Source organism: Mixophyes fleayi, chromosome 5 (genome assembly GCF_038048845.1).
Source record: "Mixophyes fleayi isolate aMixFle1 chromosome 5, aMixFle1.hap1, whole genome shotgun sequence".
In the NCBI taxonomy this organism is placed as follows: domain Eukaryota; kingdom Metazoa; phylum Chordata; class Amphibia; order Anura; family Limnodynastidae; genus Mixophyes; species Mixophyes fleayi.
The window spans coordinates 83,916,991-83,944,069 of record NC_134406.1 but is presented as its reverse complement, the minus strand read 5'-3'; the positions used below and the strand labels follow the sequence as shown (position 1 = coordinate 83,944,069).

The following is a 27,079-nucleotide window of genomic DNA, read 5'->3' as shown; positions in this document are numbered from 1 at the left end:
TATAGATACAAATGTGAAGCCTACCTTATCTAAAGAACTTTTCTTCTCCAATTCCATTATAGTCTCTTTGGAAGAAGTTAAATGGAGTTTAAGTGATTGAAGTTCTGTGACCTGAAGATGATTAAACTTGTGAGCAACTTTAAATAATATTTTATTTAAAATAATATACAAACAAGTCAAGGCTGTACCTGCAGTTCACACTTTGTTACCAAGTCAGAACACTGTTTCTTGAGATTCACATTTTCCTCCAGAACTTTCAGAAGCTCTCTACAAACAGTAGCATTTCATAAATTAGATTATTGTAAATCCTTATAATGCATCACAAAGTACCAAGACCCTTAATTTATGCTGGTGATCAGTGTTCTACTTTATTACACCACCTTGTAACATTTCACATACTTGGAGTTGTTCTCTTTGTCCTCCTCCAGCTGAGATTTCAGGCTTTGTCTGTGCCCCTTTTCAGTTTCTAAAAGCTCCAAAAGATTCTGTTAAAGTATAATGTTTGTGTTAAACACAAATGTACATTGTAGGACTGTACTGTAACAATTTTACATAGGGGGAAAAAAAGCTACAGAAAAAAATTACATTATTTACATCGCAGATACACTTGATCTCCATATAAACATACAAAAAAAAATTACATCTTACACCAAGTTCAGCTTTCAGGGTCTCAGTCTCCTGTTTGCCTTCAAAAAGTTCTTGTTTTAGTTGGTCAGTCTCAAATTTCATTACTTCTTCCAGGTTATCATAGGCATCTTGGATGGATCGCTTCTCCTCCAATAAAGTTTCATGCTCTAGCCTAAATGATTAAACATGTTTATACATTACAGGTTAATGGAAACATTACCGAATTAGGACAGCAATTTTCAAACAGTGTAAAAAATTTGTGTGTAACCATTGAAAAGTATTAAAATGCATGTTGGCGGTGTGGTATTTTTTTTTTTATATTACAGCCTACTGTGCTTAGAGTCATGGACAAAAGTTTTGAGAATGACATGTATTGGTTTTCACAAAGTTTGCTGCTTCTGTGTTTTTAGACCTTTTGTCAGATGTTGCTATGGTATACTGAATTAAAATTACAAGCATTTAATAAGTGTCCAAGGCTTTTATTGACAATTACATTAAGTTCATGCAAAGAGTCAATATTTGCAGTGTTGACCCTTCTCTTTGAAAACCTCTGCAATTCGCCCTGGCATGCTGTCAATCAACTTCTGGGCCACATACTGACTGGTGGCCGCCCATTCTTGCCTAATCAATGCTTGGAGTTTGTCAGAATTTGTGGGTTTTTGTTTGTCCACCCATCTCTTGAGGATTAACCACAAGTTCTCAATCGGATTAAGGTCTGGGTAGTTTCCCGGCCATGGACCCAAAATTTCAATGTTTTGAACCCCGAGCCACTTAGTTATCACTTTTGCCTTATTGCAAGGCGCTACATCATGCTGGAAAAGATATTGTTCGTCACAAACTTTTCTTGGGTGGTTGGGAGAAATTGCTCTTGGAGGATGTTTTGGTACCATTCTTTATTCATGGCTGTGTTCTTTTAAAAATTGTGAGTGAGTCCACTCCCTTGGCTGAGAAGCAACCCCACATATGAATGGTCGCAGGATGCTTTACCGTTGGCATGACACTTGACTGATTGTAGTGCTCACCTTTCCTTCTATGGACAAGCATTTTTCCAGATGCCCCAAACAATACGAAAGGGGTGTGAGAGATATCCATTTAATCAATTTCTGAAGAATAATACATTTTGTATAATTAATGTCTGAGCAATAATCTGCAGGGCTCTGCAGAGCATTACCATGTAACCGATACTTGACTTCTTGTTCTTCTGCTTTGTTTCACATGTTCTCAAGAAGTCTGCACATCTAGCAGTTTCCTGTGAAAACCCCACACCATTGAAACCGCAGCCATTTCCGCCTCAGGTTTGCGAGACTGGAACAAGAACATCTGCTGATCCTAAATGTCAAACTGCTGTTTTGTTGTGTAACCATACATCTTTTTATGCCATCTTCTGTGTATAAATAAAGCTACTCTGACTGGGGGCTGGTCAGAACCAGATTGAGTTTTCAGCCTTACAACTGAACTTTGTCTGTCTCTCTATCGATCGATACCCACTTAAGACAGGTGCCAGGGCTCGAGAGAAAGGACCCAATAGAGGCTATCTCTGACAGGGGATTAATCAGAGAAAATGACTTTACCTCAGTCCTTTGCAGTCCAATCCCTGTACCTTTTTCAGAATATCAGTCTACCCCTGATGATTTTCCTGGAGAGAAGTAGCTTCCTTTACTGGCCTTCTTGACACCAGGCCATCCTTCAAAAGTCTTTGCCTAACTGTGCATGCAGATCCACTCACACCTGCATGCTGCCATTCCTGAGCAAGCTCTGCACTAGTGGTGCCCCGATCCCGCAGCTGAATCAACTTTAGGAGACGTCCTGGCGCTTGCTGGACATTCTTGGACGCCCTGAAGCCTTCTTCACAAGTATTTAACATCTCTCCTTCAACTTCTTGATGATACGACAAATGGTTGATTTAGGTGCAATCTTACTACCAGCAATATCCTTGCCTGTGAAGCCCTTTTTGTGCAAAGCAATGATGACTGCACGTGTTTCCTTGCAGATAACCATGGTTAAAAGGAGGGTGGTGGTTGAAATCAATTTTCTTCCTCTGTTAAAGCTTCCAGTCTGTTATTCTAACTCAATCAGCATGACAGAGTGTTCTCCAGCCCTATCCTCATCAACACTCAGCTGTGTTAACAAGAGAATCTGATGTCAGCTGGTCCTTTGGTGGCAGGGCTGAAATGCAGTGGAAATGTTGTTTTTGGGATAAAGTTCATTGTCATGACAAAGAATGACTTTGAAATTAATTGCAATTCATCTGATCTCTCTTCATGACACTCTGGAGTATATGCAAATTGCCATCATAAAAGCAGTAGGCATTGTGAAAAATAATATTTCTGTTATTCTCAAAACTTTTGGCCATGAGTGTAGATTCCATTCTCAGTGCTTGCACAGCACCTGTCCAAAGACACACAAGATGGAATTCAGGGACATCCCTGTGTGAGTACGATTGTGTCAGTTTATGTGACTGTAGTAAGCAGCTGAATATTTGGGGAAAGAGAACACATTTATCATTTTTATTTATTCCCATATGTGTTACATTATAAAGACAAAAAAAATCAACTACGTCCCTATTGACAAAGCAAGCATATAAAAAAAGAAAATAAAAGTTTTAATAAAATAGCTATACTCCGTAGTGTTCAATCTTTCAATATCACATTAATTTTACAATCTGTTCAATCTCTCAATATCACAGCAGCCATGCTTTGTGAATGCTCATATAGTGCATAATGTAAAAACACCACTTTCCCAAGGGTGATAGGTACTTTATAACCTATTCACACAACATAATGTTTACAAACATTTCTAATGGTGGCATGCCACAGATTAATGCTTTTAAAAGTAATGAAGAAGAAGTAGGGGAGAGAGAGGAATGTGTCGTGTTGCTGCTCGACAGCCCATTTTCTGGTTACAACTGTCAATGACAGGCAGATGGAGCAGCAACAGGGTCAGGATCTGTTATATTCAAAACTTTAAATTTTACAATTTCAAGTCACCAGAATGTTTCCATATGCTTTTAGTAAGAGTTAACACTAGTGAATGTCAACTCACATGACCATCTAAAGCCACTATATCTAGATGAAATGGTGGATACAAAAAGTTTTGTTAAATTTAATTCTAAATGTTGTGAAGATGCAAAATAGGGGAAAAACAAAAAGCAAAAAAAACAAAACGCATAGGAGAAAATTATACTGTGCATTGTATGTTGTATTACCTGACGTTATCTAGTTGTAGCTGCACATTAATGTGTTGGTTGGATAACTGAGTCATTTCTTTGTCTTGTTTTTCTTTGTACTGGCTATACTCATTCTTCACTGTTCGAAGCTCACGGTCTGCAGACTGAAGGACCACTCGGAGATCATGGACCTCACTCTTTAACACTTAAAATAGAAGTGTGGCAATTAACTAACTGTTGGCAAAATGCGAGATTAGATATGTCCCATAGAGTTTTTTTTTTAAATTAATTTGTGGATAATAAGAATAATAAGAAAATGATGGCTTTTATTTGTTTTGTGTACTTTACTGGTATAAAAAAGGAAAAAACAAAAAAAAAAAAAGGAGGAAAATAAAAACACAGATCAAAACAAAAACAAAATTTGACATTCTTTTCTTTCGTAATACTTTCTGTGACACAGGGAATATGTCTCATAATAGGAGGTGGATACATAAAGGTTTGTGGCAAGCAAAGTGGGAGGGTCAGTGCCGTTTGAAAGGCAGGAGAAGGCGACACCCCTTACCATCTTCCCCGCTCTTAAAGTCTTGCTGCTGTTTTTCAAAACCATGAATCTGTTCAAGAAGCTCCTGATGTTTCCCGTTCCAGCTGGCCCTTTCTGAAGAGAAAAGCTGTTGGGATATAAATAGGCATGGTCAGTGTTGCCAGTAGCCTGGCGAAGACACCTTGTTTTCTACAGCACCAAGTGTAGTTTAATCAAGTGTGGCTGGCGAATGGTTTGGTGCTAGAGTAAACAAGGTATCCATTGTCTACCCTCTGGACTGCACCTCAATATTGCGAGATAGATAAAACACATTTTTATGTCAGGGGATCCAGTTTTCGCCCATGTGTGTGTGTGTGTATTATTTGTTAAAATATATGATTGTCTTAAATAGCTGAAGGTGAATGAATCTTTGTTAAAAATAAAAGGATACATGTAGACATTGATATACTGGTGTCAAGATGTGTCTTATACTAAATAATACAAAAGAAAAAACCCCCCAAAGATTCATTTTCAAAAAAGCCAGCTTAGACTGAAGACAAACAGTAATTTGAAATGAAATAACACAGCTAGACAGGTGACAATATCAGCAATAGCATTTATAGTTAATATTTAAAATGTGAAAGGACAAATCTAATTTGCATTTGATAACACATGTATTATGCCATTTTTGCCTTATAATGTACTATTATGTTTTATATGTGCGGTGTTCATCTGATGGTGAAGTCTGTATGTGTGACATGCCTCATATTGGCAAGTGCTGTAGACATCATGCCTTATTGTTGCGGTCACCCTACCTCTTGCATCTGAGCTGAATGATGCTCCATCTTGTTCACTTGCTGTTGGAGCTTCAAATTTTTACTCTCTTCTTCATCAAGTTTAGCTTGCAGAGCTGTTACTTGCTCCTTTAATGGAAAAATACAAAACCAGTCACAAATTTACGAATATAAATGTTGATTAACCCTTTCAAGCAAGTCCAACAGTTCATGTTTTGAGGACTTGCATCCATGGAAAATGCTGTGTACAACTGGCAAAGTCAATAAGTTGGATTCAGCTATGCACAGTTACAGGCCAATTCCAAATGAAAATTTTAAAATTTACACCACAACCCCCTTGCTTCTCCTATCTGAAACTGGGTCCCTCCTATAGGATAATGGAGTTCCCACCTCTGGGATACCTTTCTCTGCTTTGTTGTAGCCATAATTCTATCAGGACAACAGAAGGCAGCATGACGAGTCCTAGGTAGGGCCAGCCTCCAGACCATGTAATTGAACTGTTTCAGGCCGATGAAGATTGAGTCCCAAAGTGACACTATTTGCACTAGGATCTTGAATGTCATCTACCTGAACTGGCGTGATGATGTGAACAGGAGGCAGGGCCGACATAGGGCACAGCTAGTGACCTATGGCTCTATGACCAATTGTTGTGTTCTTCTGCTCTGTAGACTGCCGTCTCAAGTGAAAGCTGTAGTATTAATTGTTAATCTATTAATCTTTAAAGGAATGAATGGTGGTTGTTCCATTGCTACTGACTTGAAGCAAGTAATCCTTTTAATCTAAAGCAGAAAATGTATTCCTCAATTTTGCTTGACTGTATTTGAAACTAAACCATGCAAAAGCAAATGCTAGAAAGGGTGTGCTGTGCGTCACTGGTTTCAAAGCAGCTTATTCATGATTTACAGAGGGTCTTATCCAGAATTAACTCCTGCATGCAGGTCAAATTCTTTCTAATCTACTTCTGGGAGGGCTGCAGGTGGTTTCACAAACTCCAGCGGACCATTGTTAAACTGCCAATATAACTACAATGACCAAATGACTAACAAAAGCAGCTTTTCAACTTACCTGAACTATTTGAAGTTCCTCAGCAATAGCTTCATAGGCTTGCTCGCTCATCTCTGGAGGGATGGGTTCATTAATTATATTGTCATGATGCGCTGCTGACTTGGGGGTATCCAAAAATTCATTTTGCATGCAATCTGGGCTTAGGTGAGGCACAAGTCGAGACCTCAAGTTGTAGACTCTTGTCGGAGTAGTCATGTTCTGGTAAAAAGAGGAACCAGACTAAGAAAGTGATCTATTAAAGTAATTTTATCGTTTTCAAATAAGCATTACCCAAGCGATTGCTTTGTGTTTCCAACGCACAAAGTAATTTATTTTAGTAGATGTAATAATTTAACAGTTCAATACATGATTATACAGTACAGGCAATACCAAAAAGATAAATACATACCGCGCTCCCACAGGTACCAGTGAACAGTATTTCACTCTAGAATACTGTGGTCAGAGTAGACTGAGGCTAGTGGGAGCACAGCTATGATTATATACATTCAGTGTTACAGAGAGAACAATGCAGATGACATGGCTTGCTTCTATAGGTCCAGACTTTAGGTGGGTCCATTGTAAACAGGTCATAGGCTAGTTCAAACAACCGCCTCCAAGTCAACGTTCCAGATGATTCTCCCGCCCAGAAACCAGTTACAACTAGTCCATTAGCATTTTACAGTTGGTATCACTCCAAGGGGCATATTCAATTATCGGTGGGATTGCCGAAAATCCCGCGGTCCGCGCACGATTACCGTAATAACGAAAATCAGTTAATATGGTAAAATACTCGCTGGATTTCAGCTCGCAACTCCCTGAGCCGCGAGCTGAAATACAGCTAGATTTTACCGTATTAACTATAATAGTTTTAACGCCGCGGAACTTTGGGACAATTGAATATGCCCCTAAAGGTTTATTCCCTAATATCAATAACTAGAGTATGAATTGTGCGAATGAACCGGACAGCTGCTGATGAATAGGGGATTAAAATGATACCAGACATTACACATTTCCTATAATCTGAACTTTAAATAACACTGAAGTGTACATATAATATTATATAAACTAATAATAAACTAAATACTATCTGCTCATAAATCACTGTATAACGGAACCAATATGAATATGAATTATATAAATAACTAAATGTTGTAATGTGAGTGTGTGCGTGCGTATTTTACCGTGCGATCGCAGTATGCCAGGTGTAGCTGAGTGCAATCGCACAATAAAACAATATTAACCAATATACTTTAGTTTATCCAATTATACAACTTCGACAGATCAGAAAAACAAACTACAATATACTGTATTATAATAAATATTTAAGTATCAAGGAATATGGCACCAATTTTAAATTACAGATGCTCTAAATCCTAGCGACTTGAGCAAGATTTGGGTTGAGTTTGGCTGAATTATTAACCCACCCAAATCCCGATTATCCTGCAATTTTAGCACTACCATTATTAAATTTGTATCATGTAGGCTGCCCCTGAGTTTTTTTTAACCAATGTCACGAATTCAAGCGTTCCGGACAAAAAAAAAAACAACATAAGGTAAGATATAGCAATAATAAATATCATCATCAGTCAAGGGAAAAAGCCAGATTTCAGATCTAACTTTCATCCAAATTTAAATTGTCAGAAAGCCTAATGGCCAAATAAAGAGCAGCTGAATATCTATTTTAACACAGTTAGTAACATGTGGTTCAAGGAAGAACAGTAGTCAGAAATCAGAGGTAAAGAACATAACCTAGGAATCCAGTCAGGGCAATTTGCACTGCTTGAAAGTATATTGGTGCCTTATCGGTCTCGTACTTAGACACAATCTAATTCCATCCTGTTTGGAACCTCTCTGCCCAGATCAAATCAATTCTGTAAGCAAGTTCGGAAGGAAACAAAATCTGGAGATCTGATGGAAAAGGTTAGTGATCTGAATATACAAGGTAATCTATTAATTCTGGTAGCATTCATCTGCTAAGATATAGGATATTTATTCCAGAACAGAATGTTTTTTTCATATTGTAGCAAATAGTGCAGTATAATTAATCTATTAATATTATAATTGCATAAAGATAGAAGCGACGGTGTCACATAAACCTCAAGGATCTATAGGAGGAGTTGAGCAATCTAAAATTGAAGTTAATTTCCAGTATGTTAGCAATATGAGGCGAGGGGGGGGGGGGGGGGGGGAGATAAACAGGTTGAGCACTTCTGATGTACCAAAGTTTATTTTGAATCATGAGACTTCAGAAAGACCTGGTTAAAACATTTAGCACATTAGGAAGAGAGACTATAATTTAGATTGTGAATAGTGGATCATTGAATAATGAGACTTTGTATTTGTGATTTCCAAAATTGTCAGTGTTGGGTCATGTGTTCAATGCCACACGGTAAAAAGCACGTTAAATGAGGGGCACCCAGACCAGTTATTGGGGGATAATCTTACATGAGTTGCTACCTGCAACCACCCTGGCTGTACAGTTATAGAAAGCAGCAACTGCATGTATTCGGTCTTCAGAGAAACCAACAGACTCCATATATCTCCACTTCACTCTATCGGATACTTTTTTTACATTAGGGCGAAAAGCATAAAAAGCAGTCCTTTGAAACGGAGCTTGTTGTTTATTAGCGGGAGGATTTTTCATACTGATGCACCCCTGGAGTGGACAGGATTCATTCCCCAGAGAAAAACAAAGAGTTGCAAATTTCATTCAGTGTACAAACAATATGGTTGCACTCTCTCTAACATAGTATCAACAATAAGAAACCTATTATAATGTTGGTATTTAAGAGAATATGCTCATCATCATTGGTGCGATAGATTTAGGTCACCCCACACCTATTCCCTCTTTCTTTCTCCCAATAGATATATATTCTACAAACCCAAAGATTACAGATCATTTTAATGTCGTTATTAATTTGTGAGATGGGTTGATAATTAATAAACCGAAGAGAGTCTTTGGCTGGTTTAAGAGATTCCAAAAACAACATTAGGCTAAAAAGGATCCCTAAAAAAAGAGGATTTATGTACTTACATTAAATCCGTTTCTCTGATTCCGTCTGGGGGACACTGCTTACCATGGGTTGTGGAGGGGAGCTTGGGAGTTGGCACCTAACTAGTTAAACTTTAGTACTGCTGGCAAACCCCTCCCCCTCTACAAACCCCCTGCCTCTTCCTGTCCAGTTAGTTTTAACAAGCCCAAGGATAAAAAGGGCAGTCACATAAGAGCACACAGAAGAATAACAGAAGGGAGGGATCGCAGTGTCCCCCAGACGGAATCAGAGAAACGGATTTTAACGCAAGTACATAAATCCTCTTTTCTCTTTCATCCGGTCTGGGGGACACTGCTTACCATGGGGACATTCTAAAGCAGCCCCTAAGGGTGGGACTACTCAAAGCCCTGCTTGTAAAGCACTACGAGCGAAATTTGTATTCGCAGAGGCAAATATATTAAACTGGTAAAATTTGGTAAAGGTGTGGACAGAGGACCAGGTGGCTGCCCTGCAAAGCAGAAGCTCCATTCCTTGCTGCCCACGAGGCTCCCACCGATCTGGTGGAACGGGCTGTAAGTCTCTCCGGCACAGCACGGTTAGCCTTTATATAAGCTTGCCTGATAGTAGACGTAATCCATCTGGTGATGGATTGTTTTGAGGCTGGCCAGCCTCTCTTATTAGCGTCATAAAGGACAAACAGAGTCAGTCCGTCTAATCTGGGAAGTTCTTTTAACATAAATGCGGAGAGCCCTAACCACATCCAACTTTTTTATCGATTGCTGATCCGCATGAGAAGTAGATGAGAAAACCGGAACTATAATTTCTTGGTTTAGATGAAAAGCCGAAACTACCTTTGGCAGAAAAGAAGGAAGGGTTCTTAACACCGCTCTGTCCTCGTGGAAAACCAAATAAGGTTCCCGACAGAACAGGGCTCCAAATTCAGAACTCTGCGAGCAGAAGCAATAGCCAGAAGAAAGAGGACCTTCCAGGTCAACCACTTTAAATCTGCCCTGCTCAATGGCTTGAAGGGGGGTCCCTTGAGCATGTCCAGAACCAAGTTGAGATCCCATGGAGCTGTAGGAGGGACATAAGGAGGCTGTATATGCAGAACTCCCTGGGAAAAAAAGTCCTAATTCCTGGCAAATCAGCCAATTTCGTATGAAAAAATATTGAAAGGGCTGAAACCTGAACCTTCAGGGAGCCTAATCTAAGGCCTGCTTCTAGGCCATGCTGAAGGAAAGCTAACAAGCGTGGGAGGCGAAAGGAGGACGAGTGGTATGTCCTACTTTCGCACCAGCTAATATAGGCCTTCCAAAACCGGTGATAGATGCGAGATGCAACTGGTTTCCTAGCTCGCCTCATTGTTAGTATTACACTGGAAGAAAACCCTTTAGCCCTCCAGAGGCTGGCCTCAACAGCCATGCCGTTAAATTGAGCCGAGGTAAATTCTGGTGATGGAATGGACCTTGAAGAAGAAGGTCGTGACGATACAGAAGGTGGAATCCCGGACCTTCCGCCATAGATATTATTTCTGCGAACCACACACGCCGTGGCCAGAAGGGGGCTACTAGAATTACTGGTAGGGAACCCTGCCGTACTCGTCTGAGGACGCGAGGAAGCATGGGGATCGGAGGAAACAGGTATCCCATCCTGAATTCCCATGACATCGTTATGACATCCACTGCCGTCGCTAAGGGATTTCTTACCCTTGCGCCGAACCTGTGGACCTTTCTGTTGTGTCTGGAGGCCATGAGGTCTATGTCTGGAAGACCCCACCTGTGAACCAGAGATTGAAAGACTTCCGGGTGAAGAGACCACTCCCCCGCCATCATCTGGTTTAACTTAGGTAGTCCGCCTCCCAGTTTTCTATTCCTGGAATGAAAACTGCTGATCTTGCCGGAACATATAGCTCTGCCCAAACCAATATTTGGGCTGCGATATCCATCGCCGCTGCGCTCCTGGTTCCTCCTTGTCTGTTGACATATGCCACGGCCGTGGCATTGTCGGACTGGATTCTGACCGGGTGGCCCTGAAGAAGGGATTGAGCTCCCGGAAGGGCTAGCAGAATGGCCTTCAATTCCAATACATTTATTGGGAGAGCAGACTCCTGAACCGACCAACATCCCTGGAGCCGGAGGTGCAGGACTACCGCCACCCAACCTTTCAAGCTGGCGTCCGTCGTGGCTATGATCCACGACCAAGGTGCGAAGGATCTGCCCACATTCAAGTGATCCTGGCACAGCCACCACTGAAGAGATGTTCTCGCCCTCTGGGATAGAGAGATTTTCTGAAGTTCCAGGTGTAGGTGTGAACCTGACCACTTTGACAATAGGTCCCACTAGAAACATCGAGAATGGGCTCGACCAAAGGGAATGGTCTCGAAGGAGGCCACCATCTTTCTTAGTAGCCTCATGCACAAGTGCATTGAGGGATTGGGGGAAGACAGAACCTGAGCGGTTACCTTCTGAATAGAGGTGACCTTCTCTACTGGAAGAAAGATCCTTTGCTTGCTGGTGTCCATAATGAGTCCCAGGAACACCCTGCGCTGACACGGAACCAACTGGGATTTCCTTGAATTTATCAGCCATCCGTGGCCCTCGAGAACCGCCTGGGTGAGGGATAGGTGATAGCCTAGGCAACTCTCTGTGGAAGCCTTGATGAGTAGGTCGCCCAAATAAGGAACGACCTGAACACCCTGCAGGTGAAGACATGCTGCCATTACTGACATCATTTTTGTGAAGACCCTTGGCGCTGTTGAGAGGCCAAAGGGGAGGGCCCGAAACTGATAGTGAACTGATCCCACCGAAAATCTGAGAAGGGACTGATGGTGGATCCAAATGGGAATATGGAGATATGCGTCCTTTATATCTATGGATGCTATGAACTGATCTTTCTCTAGGCCTTTATTACTGACCTTAGAGATTCCATCCGAAATTTGTCAACCCTTAAGTGAACATTGAGGCCCTTTAGGTTTAGGATTGGACGAAAGGAGCCGTCCGGCTTCGAGACAAGGAATAGGTTGGAATAAAAACCTGTTCCTTTCTGGTAATCTGGAACCCTGCAGATGACCCTCTGAGCTAGAAGAGAAGCTACACAATCCCGTATAGCTTGTATTCTTACTGGATCTCAGGGAAGAGGGGCCTGGAAGTAACGGCGTGGAGCTGGGCCCGAAAGGTCTATTTTGTACCCTTCTGAAATAATTCCACGAATCCAAGGATCTTGGGAAGACGCCGCCCACTGTTCGTAAAACAGAGACAGACGTCCCCCCCCTGCAGTACAGGGTGGTCGTCAGGACACATGCTTCTCCTGGGTTTTAGGGGCCTGGCGCTTAGATGCAAATGAGGACCTCCCCCTGGTAGAAGAGCCTCGGGAATTGGATTGCCTGCCTCTAAAGGACTGTCCCCTATGGGAAGAGGCCCCACGAAAGGGCTGACGAAAGGAGCTGCCCCTCGGGGCAGGGCTCCTGTTAGCATAAACTGGCATGGAAGTGCTTTTGCCCCCCGTGGCCTGGGAAATAAGGGTATCTAATTCCGGGCCGCACAAACCTGCTGCCGAAAAAGGAACAGTTTCAACGGACCTTTTTGATTCCGCATCGCCTTCCCAGGATTTCAACCAAAGCGTCCTTCTGGCTGAAATGGAGGCCACCTGAATGGAAGAGGAAACCGCAGCTGAGTTCTGGGCCGCTTCATAAAGATACCCCGAAGCCTCCTTTAAGTGCAAGGCTAGGGTAAGAAATTCGGAGTCCTGTAAGGCCTCAGCTAGCTGGTCTGCCCATGCCTCCATGGCTCTAGCCACCCAGGCCGAGGCAAATGTGGGTCTGAAGGCAGAACCCGCAGCCGCAAATATGGATTTGAGCTGGGATTCAATCTTGCGGTCATTGGCGTCCGGAAGGGACGCTGAACCAGGGGCTGGAAGAAAAGTATGTTTTGCCAAGCGAGCATTAGGGATATCCACCTCGGAAAACCCCCCCCCCACGAACCACTTCTTCTTACTGTAAGGGATACAGGGAAGAGAACCTCTTGGGGATAGAAAATCTTTTATCAGGATGTTTCCATGCCCCTTCAGCAATATCTCTAAGTTCCGCGGAAGGAGAAAAACGGCTGGCCTTCCTTTTGGCCTTTTTAAAGAGACTTGTGTCTCTGGGGGTAACATCATCTTCCGGTACCGGAAGATCCAACGCCTGTCTTACCGCTTAAACCAAATCGTTAACAAATTGGCCTTTAGAAATTTCTCCCTGCTCTGAGGAATGACCCTGGTCGGTATCCGAATAAATTTCCCCTTCTTCCTCAGACTCCTCCTCAGAATGAGAGGACCAAGAGGGGATTAACATATCTAGGCCTCTTTCTTTTAGCAGGCGGGGTATTAGAGGGGTCAAGCAGCTGGTTAAACCTGTCCAACCCTCTAATAAAAGCTGTAGACCATGCCGGTTCTGTAGCAACCAGGGCTGGGTCAGTCTGTAATGAGGATGGTCCCGGCAAACTCAAAGCACTAGAACCTGAGGAAGCCGGGAGGTCTGACTGTGAATATGCATTACTAGCCACAGAAGTTGCCACAGTAGTCAGCAACTGGTTAGACTGAAGCACCATCTGAGCTAAAGAGCTAACCGACTGTGTAAGGGAGGTAACCCAGGCCAGCTCCACCGACGGTGGGACTGAAACCTGCTTTGTCTGAGCAGTGGAAGCCTCTGCTTCACATGCCGTGCAGAGCGCCAACGGGTCCCTCTGGGCACCTGGCAATTTAACATTACATTTAGAACATGTGAAATATTTTGGCATAGGGCCCTTTCCCTTATCTGCCATATTTATAAAGGAAGGCACACAGATTAAAAATAAATCTAGCTGAATATACAGATAGATAGCAGAGAGAGAAAGAGAGTAAAGTATGCAATGAACAGAGTAATACCAAGTAATCAACTGATATATTTCTAAAAGTTGTACTTGAAAATAGTAAACACCATAAATATCTATGGCTAGTAGGAGGCTATAATGTAAACCTGCTAGCCCAGTATTACAACATCAGATATGTGTGTAATTAAAGGTGATACTTAGCCCAAGGGCCACAAAGGGGAGAAGATCTGACAGCAGTCCTGGGTTCCTCCTTTGCTTTCTCCTCAGTTCTGTTCCTCTTCCCGGGCCTGAGCTGGCGCCAAAAGACCTGGGAAAGACCATCTCTCTCTCTGTAAGGAGGGGGGAACTCTATGTTTTAGCTCCCCCTCCCTACATTCTTTTCCAATTTCTGTCATCTAATTTCTTTCCAAAAAGAACTGTGCAGAGTAGTGGAGACCTCTAGGACAGAGGTCTCCGCAGCGGAAGGTCTCCGACGCCCCCCTCCTATGTCTGAGGGGGGAATCTTTGTATAGCCCCCTCTCCTCAGCGCTGCTGCCGATATCCAAGATGGCCGCCGCCATTTTCATTATCCGATAACCGGCGCTCTATACCTGTAATGGCAGCGCCGGTTATCGGGGAGGCTGTAGGAGTGCAGCGGTCCGTGAGACCGCTTGTCACTCCTTTCAATCAGGCACTTTGTTCTTCAGTCCCTGTCAGTGAGAACCGCTGGCTCTCAGCTGACAGGGGAATGCCTGCGCTGCCAAGCTGTGAGTGTGTTCTCTATAGTAGAACACACTCCAGCACTGCCACCAGAATCAAAAGTAAAAAAAAAAAGAAAAAAATAAAATTTCTTAAAATTAAACTACCGTATATACTCGTGTATAAGCCGAGTTTTTCAGCACATTTTTTGTGCTGAAAAAAGCCCCCCTCGGTTTTTACTCGAGTCCCACTTACCTGGTCTCCGTTCTCCAGTCTCCCCCGCTCATCTGCAGGCATCTGAAGCTTCTGTGGATCACTGTCAGCCACCATTTTATTGTAGCCCGTTTTTGTGTGTTCACTGCACATGGAACAATAAAGTTAAATGAAAAGGAGCCTGTCAGTCAAAGCTAAAGACCGGGACATTTCCATCTAGCCCCGCTGGTCAGAGACACATGTGAGTACCCTGACTTGTCAACTGCAATTATTTGCATCAGTTTTCTAAAGTCCAATATTTTAATTTTTTTGTCACCTATTAATAAGTGTCTGAAGATTCCTTTGCATAACTGTGAAATCATTGAAAAGTCTAAAAACATGCCAAACTTCAAGTATAATAAGGGTTAAATCGCACAAAGCAAATTGTATTGTTCTGTTAAAATGTTTCTTCCAGCAAACAAAATCAAACTTATCTTTATCTGAGCTATTATATCAAATTCTATTTAGCGTATGTGCAGCATCTTTTGCATTACTAAAGCCTAAATTACTGTACTGTTCTGAACACTTAGGAGTAACTGCTCATCACCTTCTAAAGGAGAATACATGGAACTGGCACATGTATTTAGTATCCACAGACTGTCTCATTGATTTCTATATTCATGATCTGAGTTGTCTTTAGTGAATGTTATTTATATCTGTGTTCACCTATTAAGCTTGATACCAAGTGCAAAGGATTTAGTTTAACCATTTGTGTACAATTTATTAGGATATGGGTATATATTATGTACTTATATAATTTTTTTGATGTTTAATAACAATAAATTTTGATATATTTATTTACAACCTCAAGTTTGTATTATTGGGAGCCCAGTGTTAATGATATCCAGCACTGTTTTTATTTTTGAAATTTACCAGTAGTTGCTGCATTTCCCACCCTAGGCATATACTCGAATCAATACGTTTTCCCAGTTTTTTGTGGTAAAATTAAGTGCCTCGGCTTATATTCGGGTCGACTTATACTCGAGTATATACGGTAAGCACTAAAAAAAAGGCTGCCCAAACTCCAGGGCACCTAAAAAAAACTGGACAGGAAGAGGCAGGGGGTTTGTAGAGGGGAGGGGTTTGCCAGCAGTACTAAAGTTAACTAGTTAGGTGTCAACTCCCAAGCTCCCCTCCACAACCCATGGTAAGCAGTGTCCCCCAGACCGGATGAAAGAGAAAAATATTGTGGTCTCATACTATTGATCTGGGAGTAAATGTAATTTATGTTGCTTTCTTTTTTGGCGTTTGTGCAGCACTCTAACCTTCAAAAGAACCACACATTAACCTTAACCAATAATAATATATTTAATCATAGAAAAAAAAGATACCTATCTGTAAACACATATCAACAGGCATTTTAAACAACTGTTACAACCTATACACAAACAAATCTTACAATAAAACAGGAATGTGCAGGGGCCACAGGTGAAGGCTCGGAAGGGAAACCTGTTGCTCAATGATCCAAACTCTGGACCCCAAAGCAGATATATCTTTATGGATTATGTCCAACACTGCGGGAAGGGGAAATCATCCGAAACATGTCTCCCCTAGCCACCTCTGAAACTGGCCCCTCAGACTCCGCCGAGGCAATAGGAGCGGAACCTGTGGGAATACCCACAGCTATGATTACAGATTTTGCTTGTCTGTTGATAAGCTGAGCTAGCATAGACATTGACTGTGCCAGCTGGTTCCTCCACTGTCACCGTGGCACTCCCCAGCGCCTGCACTCCACTAGCCCCTGCTTCACACTGCGCACGAACTGCCCCCTGGTCCTGCTGACTCACAGGAAGTTGGCAGCACATTTAGAACAGGTATAAAATTTAACCTGTGCACTTTCCCTTTGTCAGACATAATTAATATTATTTTTTACCTTTTTTTTTCTAAAGGAAAAACAGAACAGGAAACCACACAATAGAGCAGAGCATACAGATGGTACAATTACTTGTTTTGACCCTGTCTGATGCCCCAAAACAGCTAGAGAACCCAGGGACTATGTCATATGAAGTGTTACAGTTTATAGACTCAGACTTTACGCCTGGTGGAGAAGTCTGTCCTAAACCTTCTTAGAGAATTCTAAAATAAAACTAAGTGTCTAGGAAGGGAAAGACTATTTCATATGTGTGTTACATGTGAAGGACAAATATATAGCAATTTAACCCCTACCGCCCTCTCACACAACTTCATGGTGGCAGTGTCCCCCAGAGTGGATGATTGAGAAAGCAAGGCCACAGGCCAAATGCTTTTTTTTATACAGGTCTCATGACTCCTTTTTGTTACTTTGTCATACGGTTCAAATAAGGTGGCAACTATTGTTTGTTATATATTACTAATAAGGATACATTTCCCAACTGTTAATACAGTGAAAATGAAGCTTTTGTTCATTGGTTGTAAGTCTGACATGTTGCTTTTTGTGATTGTGACAGGCTGAAGCATATTGTAGCCAACACAATGGATTGCAGCTGAACAATGCATTTTATGCCCAATCACATGGTTGTGTACAGTAAAATATTAAAAAGGCTCTCATGTAGTGTAATTATTTACCTTTATTGTTTCTACATGCATTTTATTCAACTGAGACACTTCATGCCTCTTGTGAGCTTGAATAGCTTCCAAAATGTTTTCAAGATGATTGTTGGATTTCTGCAAAGACTGGAGCTCTGACTCCTGCTCAACTTGCTTCTTTCTAAGAAAAATAAATACATGTATTATGTGACATTCACAAAAGTGACTATTTTACTCTTCAGGGATTTCATTTGGATTTATATTAAAGGCAGCCCCATAACTGCCAAAGATCTCTCTTAAAACAAATACACAAACGTGCAATTGAGGTGCCACTGCCAAATGTCTGCTGGAGGCATTACTATGCAAACATATATGAAAGTTATGTAACTTGGATCACTATACAATTCAATTAAAAGAAAATAGAACACACAATTATGGGCACATTTGTGTAATTTCTCTTTTGTTCCTTGAGAAATCAGCTCTGAGGTTTGGACATAGTTTGTAACTAACTTTGTTAGCTCTTTGAATTCTTCATATTCTTGCTTTGCAGTGGCCAGCTCACTTTGAAGTTGTAACAACTTCTCCTTCAGCTTTTCGGTAGAACCCAAATTGTTATCTGGATGTATTGGTGTGGAATGCATTGGTAGAACTGGAAGAACAAAGAAAAGGAAGATGAACTGCGTGCCCTTGAACAAAGTTAGACATAGAAGTCCAGAAGTAACCATGTAGGAGTTTTTCTTTTCAATAAAAATGTTTTCTGGTAAAAGGAAAAAATAACTGAACATTCCTAAGTTGTCGTTTGGATATATACTATCCAACCTTCCAATAAAATCAGTGGTAGAAGCAGGTCAGTATATGGTGGTAATGCCAAACTGCCACTTCTGCTGCTGCTTTCATTGTAAAATTATCAAATTCCATTGACTTACATTTTACATGCCGTCACTTTTAAATTTCAACTTCAACCACTGAGTAGAATTCGAAAAAAAAAAAAACGCGATAAAATTCTAGATGGCCAAATGACAAATAGTAAATTCTAATACTTGAATCAATTTAAATGCTTACAAAGGTGTTTTTGTTTTTTTGGACCAGGTGATTTAACACTATAATAGAAAGCTGTATTAGAAAATGTTTGTACTTTTGGAACACTTACTTTAGAAACTATCAGAACCTATACTTGTCTGCTAGAATTGTTTACATTTAGACATTTGCTGAACATAATGTTTTGAGAACTTTCTAACACACATTGAGAATTAGGGTGGTAATACACGGGAGTTTGTCACACTATAGTTGAAATGCAGCATCTACTTGGAGCATTTATTTTTATAAAATGGAGAGGATTTAAATAGCTTGAGCAGTTGTAAAACGATCATAGAATTTGGGCAGCATGGTGGCTCAGTGGTTAACACTTTTGCCGCGCAGCACTGAGGTCATGAGTTTGATTCAGTTTACGTGGGTTTCCTGTGTGAAGTTTGTATGTTCTCCCCTCCAAAAACATACTAGTAGGTTAATTGGCTGCTGACAAATTAACCCTAGTCTGTGTGTTAGGGAATTTGGACTGTAAGCTCCATTCGGGCAGGGACTGGTGTGATTGACAAATATACTCTATACAGCGCTGCTGAATTGGTGTCGCTATATAAATAAACGGGGATGATGTACAAGTGTCCAAAGTGCTCAATAAAAACATACAATCTCCAATAAAAATACATATAGGAAGCACACTATGAAAGAGCGTTTAAAGCGCTCATTATAAGCAATTGCCAAGCTGCAATAAAAACCACTATGAAAAATACTCACGAGCAATGCTGTTGCTTTAAAAGCCCTAGTGTGAATAATTACCGCATGACACCACCATTAAGTTGCTATTTGCCTAGGAGTGGATATTTTGGAATCTACTTTGTATATTAAGTGGGCAAATCTATTCAAGTATTGTTGATTATCAGAACTATCAACTACCATTGTGCATGAGTGTGTGTGAATTTAATCAGTTACTGCACATTCACTGTGTAAAAAGAGTTATGTCACACAGGCATTTTAGAACACTAAGTTTATCCAGCTGGAGAAACTTGGCGTTCAAGAGGTCTCAAACTCCTGTAATGTAACAGCTTTCAATAGAATAAAAACACACAAAACCCAACAAAGCTGGAAGTTACATGTGAAAATGCAGCATGTTGGGCATTTCATAATGGCACACACATTTTCCCATGTGATCCAGCCTGAAGTAACAAAGTTTTAAACGTCTAATTATGTTTTAGCTAAAGACCATTTTAAAAACTGTGCATCACTTACTACACTGTAGAACTCAATGTAACAATTCAAGATTTGAAAATAAAACAAATCACATCTCAAAATTGACATTTTCAGCTATGTAGCATGAAGGCACTATTCAGTGTTAAACAGTAAAGTACTACAGTAATGTAGTATTAGAGACAGCTGTAGCTCCTCTACCATCTTTAGGACAGTAACCAAATAGTATAAGATACAAGTCAAAAAGCGGATATAGAAATAGCCAGGAAAGTGAGCAATTACAACTGATTCATAAAACAATAGTTACATTGTAAATGAATAAGAAACAATATGTATGGAGTCTACAATACAGAACCGAGAGAAAACACCACCAACTAAATATAAAATCATTAAAATTAAGAAAAAAAAATCTAATATGCGCGTCACTGACCATGAATGTTCGTCCAATCCACACATTGCATTTGTGCAAATCAAGTCTGCTGCACGAGTGAATGATAGCATGAATACATTATGTCTTGTATACCATATTCAGTTAAGTCATAAACTTGCTTTGACACATAGTGGAGTTACTTACTCTCCAACTCGGTTTTAAACTTGTTGGTTTCTATAATATACATACACTTACCTCCATTATTCTTTACAAATGCAGAGGCTTCCAGAAAAGCTCTCTCCAGATCGGCCATCATATAATTAGTAATTTCATGTGCTCGTTTCACAGACTGAAGGGAGAGAAGGCGTTTATTCTCCTCTCGGAGACTGTGGTTCTCCAGTGCATACTTGGCTACACGAGGGTGGCACTCAACCTAATAAATTGTGCATAAAACAAACAAACAAAAAAAACAATCAACTAGGTCAGCAAAAAAAAAAACAAAAAAAAAAACAAAACCAGATTTCTCTGACTTAACAGTCTAATGAATTGAAATTAATGTAAATCCTCAAAAAAAGACAAAAAAAATAATTAAAAAAAAAAATGGGTAAAGCCTCCTTTGCTCATTACTGGACACTATTGACATTTCATTCAGCATCACTTTCTGATGGCATATTACTAGGAATTAATGTTACTATTGGAATACTACTGGCATTTAAAGAATATATACTTGAATACTATTGCCAGTGGAATATTACTAGACACTACTTTTACGGTTACTAGCACTATGTGATTGAGTATTATTTAGTATTAATAGCAGCATATTACTGGGCATCATTACTACTGCTGGCTTGTACTGGGCAAAACCGCTCGTAAACATTAGTGGGCGCTGCTACCAATGCTTTACATATTACTAGGCATCCTTGCTGCTGGCGTACCCATCACTGTGTGTCGAGCCACAAGTTCCTAGTAATTATCCTCAGTGCAGGTAGCTCACGGTAACAGCAAAGTCCATTGCTATCATTGTGAATGAATATGATTCAAATGGAATGTATGGAGTCTACTACACAGAACAGTGGCAGAAAAAAGAAAATATCAAATGGATGCATAAAAACAGACAATACACACAAAAAAAAAATCTCAAAATAAGAACCTGATCTAACTAAATCACATACACCCAAAATACAAAAATTTTGATATTATTGGGCCGATTCAATTAGTTAAGATGTTCCATAGTACCCTCACATGTTGTGATTATGTTCACTAAAACATCTATTACAGTAATGAAAAACGATTCTTTGTTTTGTTTGCATCCCTATGGGGCAGATTCAATTGGCCGCAACGGTCATTTTTGTTCGCACCTCTATGGGGCGCAAGCAAAATTGAGAGAGATTTCTATAAAAGGAAAAAAGAAAAAAAAATCTGCATAAGTTGTCTCACGGCCGATCCGGAGGCACCTTGCGCAGATTTTTCTTTACAACAGAATCTGTCCCGATGCGTATTGTTACTTTAGCAGCTCATAGCAAATTGAATTTGCTCCTAAGAGTTAAGAAAAATGCAAATTTAATTAGATATGACCCAAGTAAAACACCATGGCAGTCAACACTATCTATGTGAAGTATATGTGGTAGTATAAGGGGCTATTTATACTTATTAAAACACTTTCTTACAGGCTCTAGGGGGACACAGACAATAGATTATGTTTCACCCCTATTATTGTGTTCCTCCTCAGTTTACAAATAGCCCAACAAGGAAAAGCATTCTAATGTAGGTAGGTTTGTGAATACATAAAGTCACAAAGATAGATAACAGTATATACAAAAAATCCTTTTTCTCCTTCAGTAGTAAGGGGTCACAGACTGTGGGATGCCCCAAAGCCACCATTCAATAAGAGAGGAGAAAACCCCAAGAAACAACAGCAAAGCAGAGGTGACATCTGATGTCACAGGTGATGTCGATTTTATAAAATTTGGAAAAAGATGAGTATGGCCACTCTGCAAACCAATGCTCTGTGCTGTACTGCCCAAATAAGCGTGCCATAAGCCCAAATGCAAGCAGTATCACTGCCACCAAATAGGCATATCAAATTACTAACCTAATCTATTGGGAGATCAATTGGGACTGACAACGCCTGGCATAACTATTCAGCCGAAGCAATTTGGTTGATGCACCAGTCACAAAGCACTGACAGCCCTGTTTGAATGAGCATTCAAGGCCATCTGCACATACCTAGCCATATGAATGTAAGCCAAACGAATTGTTGATGCGATTCAACGACAAAGAGACTGTTTAGAAGGCGGCCAGACACGCTTGTGCGCATCATACAGAACAAACTCAATAGTCTTACGAACTGAAGTGGTACGGTCCACATAGCACTGCAGGGTCCCGACCACATTCAGAAGCTGCAAAGACAAATCTGAAGCCTGAGACCTTGGAGAAAACATCACAATGGCAATCTTCTGGTTTAAATCAAAACGCTACACCACTTGCCTTACAAAAAGAGGGTAATGCAAAGCACTGCCCCACCAGATTAAAACACCAGAAGAGAGGGCGGGGGGGAGGGAGTTGGATACAGCACAGTTTGCCCAACTCACACACCCTCTGAATAGAAGAGATGGCGAGCAAGGACACTAACCTTCCAGGCGACATAATGGAGGTACAATTATTCGAATGGCTCAAAAGGCTCTCTAGTAAGAGCCCGAAGCACCAAATTAAGATCCAATGGCTCTACAGGGTGAACAAAGAAGGGGTGGTTGAAAATGAAGATAACCCCCTATCAGGAAAGTCTGCACATTGTTCAACTGCCAACTTATGCTGGAAAAAGATAGAATGCACAGAAACCTGCAGCTTCAAGGAAGTGAGACTGAGAATTTTGGATAGATCCTCCAGCAGGAAGGATAGCAATTGATAAAGGTTAAAATGGGACGTTTGAAAACTCTAAACTTCACACCATAAAATATATGCCTTACACACACACACACACACACACACACACACACACACACACACACACACACACACACAGTAGTAATTAGTGGAAAACTGTTTTCTAGCCTTTATCATGGACTGTACAACAGAGTGTGAGGGCCAAAGAATCTCAGTAGCCACGCCGTCAAAGAGGGCCTTGGACGAGAAGATCGGACAAAGAAGCAACCGGAGGGGTGGGCTTATGGTTATCTCGAGGATGATGGAGTACCGTTCTATTTCTATTTTCTTGAGCACCGGGGGGAGCATGGGAATCAGAGGAAACAAGTAATCCAGATGAAACTGACACAGAATGGTCATAGTATCCATGTACCTTGCGGTGGGAACTATGGACTTCATACAGAACTGAGGGACCTTGACGTTCAGACGGAGACACCATGAGATTTCTCTCCTGGCTTACCCCAGCGATGAACTAGAAGAGCAAAAACCTCTACATTAAGGGACCATTCTCCCAGATGGACCATGCTGCGGCTAAGGTAATTGACCTCCCAGTTTTTCCACCACCAGGATGAAAATGGACACCGTCTCCCTCATGGCCATGGCATTCTGGGTTGCGCTCTGATGCTTCAGGTAGTCTACCACTGAAGAGTTGTCCAATTGGGCTCTGTGACTTACCAGCCAAAGCCCCCTGTAGTTCCAGCACACTGACGGACAGTAGTGTCTCCTGGGGATCCCAAAGGCCCTGGAACCGGAGAGAACCTATGACCGCACCCCACCTGGACAGAGACGTCAGCTGGAACCAGTTCCACGCTTGGAAGGACTGACCCTTGGTAAGATTCAGCCTAGTCAAACACCAAGTAAGGGACTGAGGAGCGGTTGCAGACATCCTGATGTACTGCTTGTCCATATGAAGGTAGGATTTGGACCACTTCCGGAGAAGTTACCTCTGGGGAGAATGTTACTGAGCGAACTGTACCACTTCACTCAGCAGAAAAGAAGCGCATGGTCAGGAGGTTCTGGGTTTTAGTTAAGGCAGAGAGAACCTTGCCCTCCAGAAGAAACACCCTCTGGCGCACTGTGTCGAAGTCAAGGTCAAGAAAACACATCCTTTGCATGAGAATTAAGGAAGATTTGGGCAGATTGAGAATTCAGCCGTGTGCTTCCAGAAATTGCATAGTCAGCTGAATTTGTTGAAGAAAGAAGGTAGGTGATGGAGCCATCAACAGCAGATAATCTAAATAAGTGACAATAATAACGGCCAGAGAATGCAGGAGACCGGCCATGACCATAACCTTTCTGAAAACCCGTGGGGTGGTAACTAGTCCAAACAGTAAAGCCCAGAACTGATATTGTGCAAAGTGATGCCCCCTCCTAAATGGGGATGTGATGGTAAGCACTCTTTATATTCAGGGAAGCAAAGAACTCCCCACATTCAATGCCCGTGATGATGAACTGCTACGATTCCATCTGGAATCCCCGTTTAAGGTTTTTGAGGTTGACGATAGCCCCACGGAGCGCTCCGTGTCTGAGTCTGCAGGGCAGCAGAACTGTGGTGAAGAAATTGCGATTAGGGAAATGAACAAGGTCTATGACATAACCCCGAGGGACAACCCCTCAAACTCAAGCATCCGAGGATGAGGCCCAACACTGATCCTAAAACGGTAGGAGATTGCTGTCCCCCCCTTCCCCCCTGAAAATTCAGGTCAGCTGCCCTAAAATAATGCCCTACACCGAAGGGTTCCATCTAGGAGGGGCATAATAGGGGAGGAGCTATCCTCTCAACACTTACCTAATTTTCCTTGCTCTAAGTCCACCTACTATACCCCATTGTCAGTGTCCCCCAATGACATGACAGAAAAACGGACCCTGAACTAACCTGCCACCCTCTAAAATGGGGAAACTAAGACTCACTTGTCATCTGCTAGGCTAGCTAGAAACACTTCCTTGCAAAAGGGAAATCCTACAGGAGCAGCAATCAGTTCTCGCTGGGCACCACCTGTCTCGCCTGGAAAACCTGGGCAGACGAGCTACTGTGACAAGTAGAAGATTGGAAGCACTGTGTAGGGTAGTCTTTAACCTGCATAGAATTATGTAGCACTAAAGAAATGCATAGGACATGCTGCAGGTCCAAAACAAGGTTTTCGGTTGCCCCTAGTGTTAAGTAAATCCTGCTCCAGATTTCTGGCCTCTGGGTAGCTCCCAGGGAGAAAATGGCTGTAATTCAGCCCCTGAGTTCTCTTTTCCAGTGTTCTGCATCCTACGTAACAAAACTCAACTCGCAGTTTGTGCCCCCTACTAGGGAAGGAGAAAATGCTTATTTTGCCCCATAATTCTGGCTACACATAATGAAGTAAGAATCTAAAACAATTTTCGAATTCACGAGACTGTAAAAATATCTGAGCTGATTAAGCTCTATACATAAAAGTGCATTTTACAAGCAGACAGTACCTGTTCTTTCAAAACAAGCAGCTCTTCTTTCAGCTCTGCTACAAGGTCATCTTGTTCATTATTTGACAATGAATTCCGACCTTCTTTGTGAGCCTTTTCAAGTCGAGCAATGTGATCTTCTCTGAATTTCACTATCATTTTGTTTGACTGGATGAATTTTTCTTTCTTGTTGCAGAGATCTTCAAGCTGGGCTACTTTTTGCAAAAGAGTCTACAGACATTTTTTTTTTTTAAAAAACAAACAATAAAAGGGTCATTATTTTTTTTTATAATACACATGGAAATACATATATTAATTTTCCTAGTTAACTGATAAATTAAATAAACCTAATTTGGCCACAATGTAGACATCCACAAAATTGAATTGAGTGTCTGCATTCTATAATATTGCCTTTGGTGTTTGCGGTCACAATTTAAATTTTAAAGTCACAAAATTTGTCTTAGAATTGTGCTTTTACCATGAAATATTGACTAAGACATCGCTAAGACCTAATTCTGCAGGCTGAAAAAAACGTATGTATTGCTTAATACATTTTCTTTTCTTAATGGAAAATAAAAGCAGTCATATTAGCACTTGATCTATATTCATGAAATCAACAGTATGTCTACACAGTCAAAATTCAAGTGTAAAAATTATTTTACTTGCCATTAGACAGATGCAAATCTTTGCAACATTTAATCTTACCTTCTTTTCACTGTCTGACTTTTCCAAAAGCATCACTGCCTCCAAAAAGTTATTCATATAGTCTGTAAAATTCTCATCGACAGAAAGTGCTGAAATTTAAAAAGAAATACAAAGTTTATAGCATCTGTGTAGTAGTAGACATGAAAAAAATACAGTTGATAATAAATATCAGCTGAGTAAAGTAGTATGTGAGGCACTCCTGTCTAGAAAGACTATCACTATAAAATCAACTTTATTGATAATTGTTATTAAAAAGATTGTTGTTTAAATATCCAAATGTCGTATAGATTGGCGAATATAAAAGATAGAAGTGAAAAAGATTGAAATGTGGTGTTTTAAGAATTAAAAATGACCCATAGGGAGATACGGTTGTCCTTGGTAAGTATTAGGTTCGTATTAAAAATACAATACGTGAGAGCTGATGCGTTCTCTATTCACCTTTATTATTAGTATAAGGACCCCTGACAATTGATATCTTGTGTCAAATTACAGTAATGGTTCATAATACTTGCAGCTGCCCTTGTTGCTATAAAAGGGTAATTTTAGCCTCATATAAATTGGGTGCTTTTAGATATACACTCACATATGTAATTTAGAATATTCTCATATATTCTAGAGATATGCCATATGTTGCGGGCGGAGTTTGATATAGATGGTATTGGTAAAGGGGGGGTTGGTAGATCTAAACAATTGTTCCACACATAATATCATAGCTATTTATTATTAACCTCATGTGTATAAAGATGGATACATATACATCTTATATGGTGTATCCTAGGTTTATTTCACATCCTTTATCCAGGAAAAATATTTGCACCAGGCTTATTATATAATTGATAGTGAGTATTTCATGTAGTTGTTTTCACATAAACACTGTGTGTTAAACCAAAGATGCCTATATGATGTATATAGAGGGGTGTCCTCTAATGAAGGCAATCTCTCTATAATATAGCTCAGCTATGGGATCTCCACATATAAATAATAG

At 40.8% G+C, this 27,079-nt stretch overlaps 1 protein-coding gene across 1 annotated transcript in view; it reads right to left on the bottom strand.

Annotated features, from left to right (window-relative positions):
* KIF15 (kinesin family member 15) overlaps positions 1–27,079 on the bottom strand; it is a 98,336-nt gene that overhangs the window by 21,759 nt on the left and 49,498 nt on the right. Inside the window, exons 12-24 of the mRNA XM_075212487.1 lie at positions 26,095–26,183; positions 25,411–25,620; positions 20,296–20,473; positions 17,937–18,075; positions 17,466–17,607; positions 6,173–6,370; positions 5,129–5,236; positions 4,356–4,461; positions 3,833–3,998; positions 649–799; positions 400–485; positions 189–267; positions 25–111 (exon numbers count right to left, since the gene is read on the bottom strand). Of these exons, the coding sequence (XP_075068588.1) occupies positions 25–111; positions 189–267; positions 400–485; positions 649–799; positions 3,833–3,998; positions 4,356–4,461; positions 5,129–5,236; positions 6,173–6,370; positions 17,466–17,607; positions 17,937–18,075; positions 20,296–20,473; positions 25,411–25,620; positions 26,095–26,183 (1,739 nt within the window). The remainder of the gene's footprint in view (positions 1–24; positions 112–188; positions 268–399; positions 486–648; positions 800–3,832; positions 3,999–4,355; positions 4,462–5,128; positions 5,237–6,172; positions 6,371–17,465; positions 17,608–17,936; positions 18,076–20,295; positions 20,474–25,410; positions 25,621–26,094; positions 26,184–27,079) is intronic.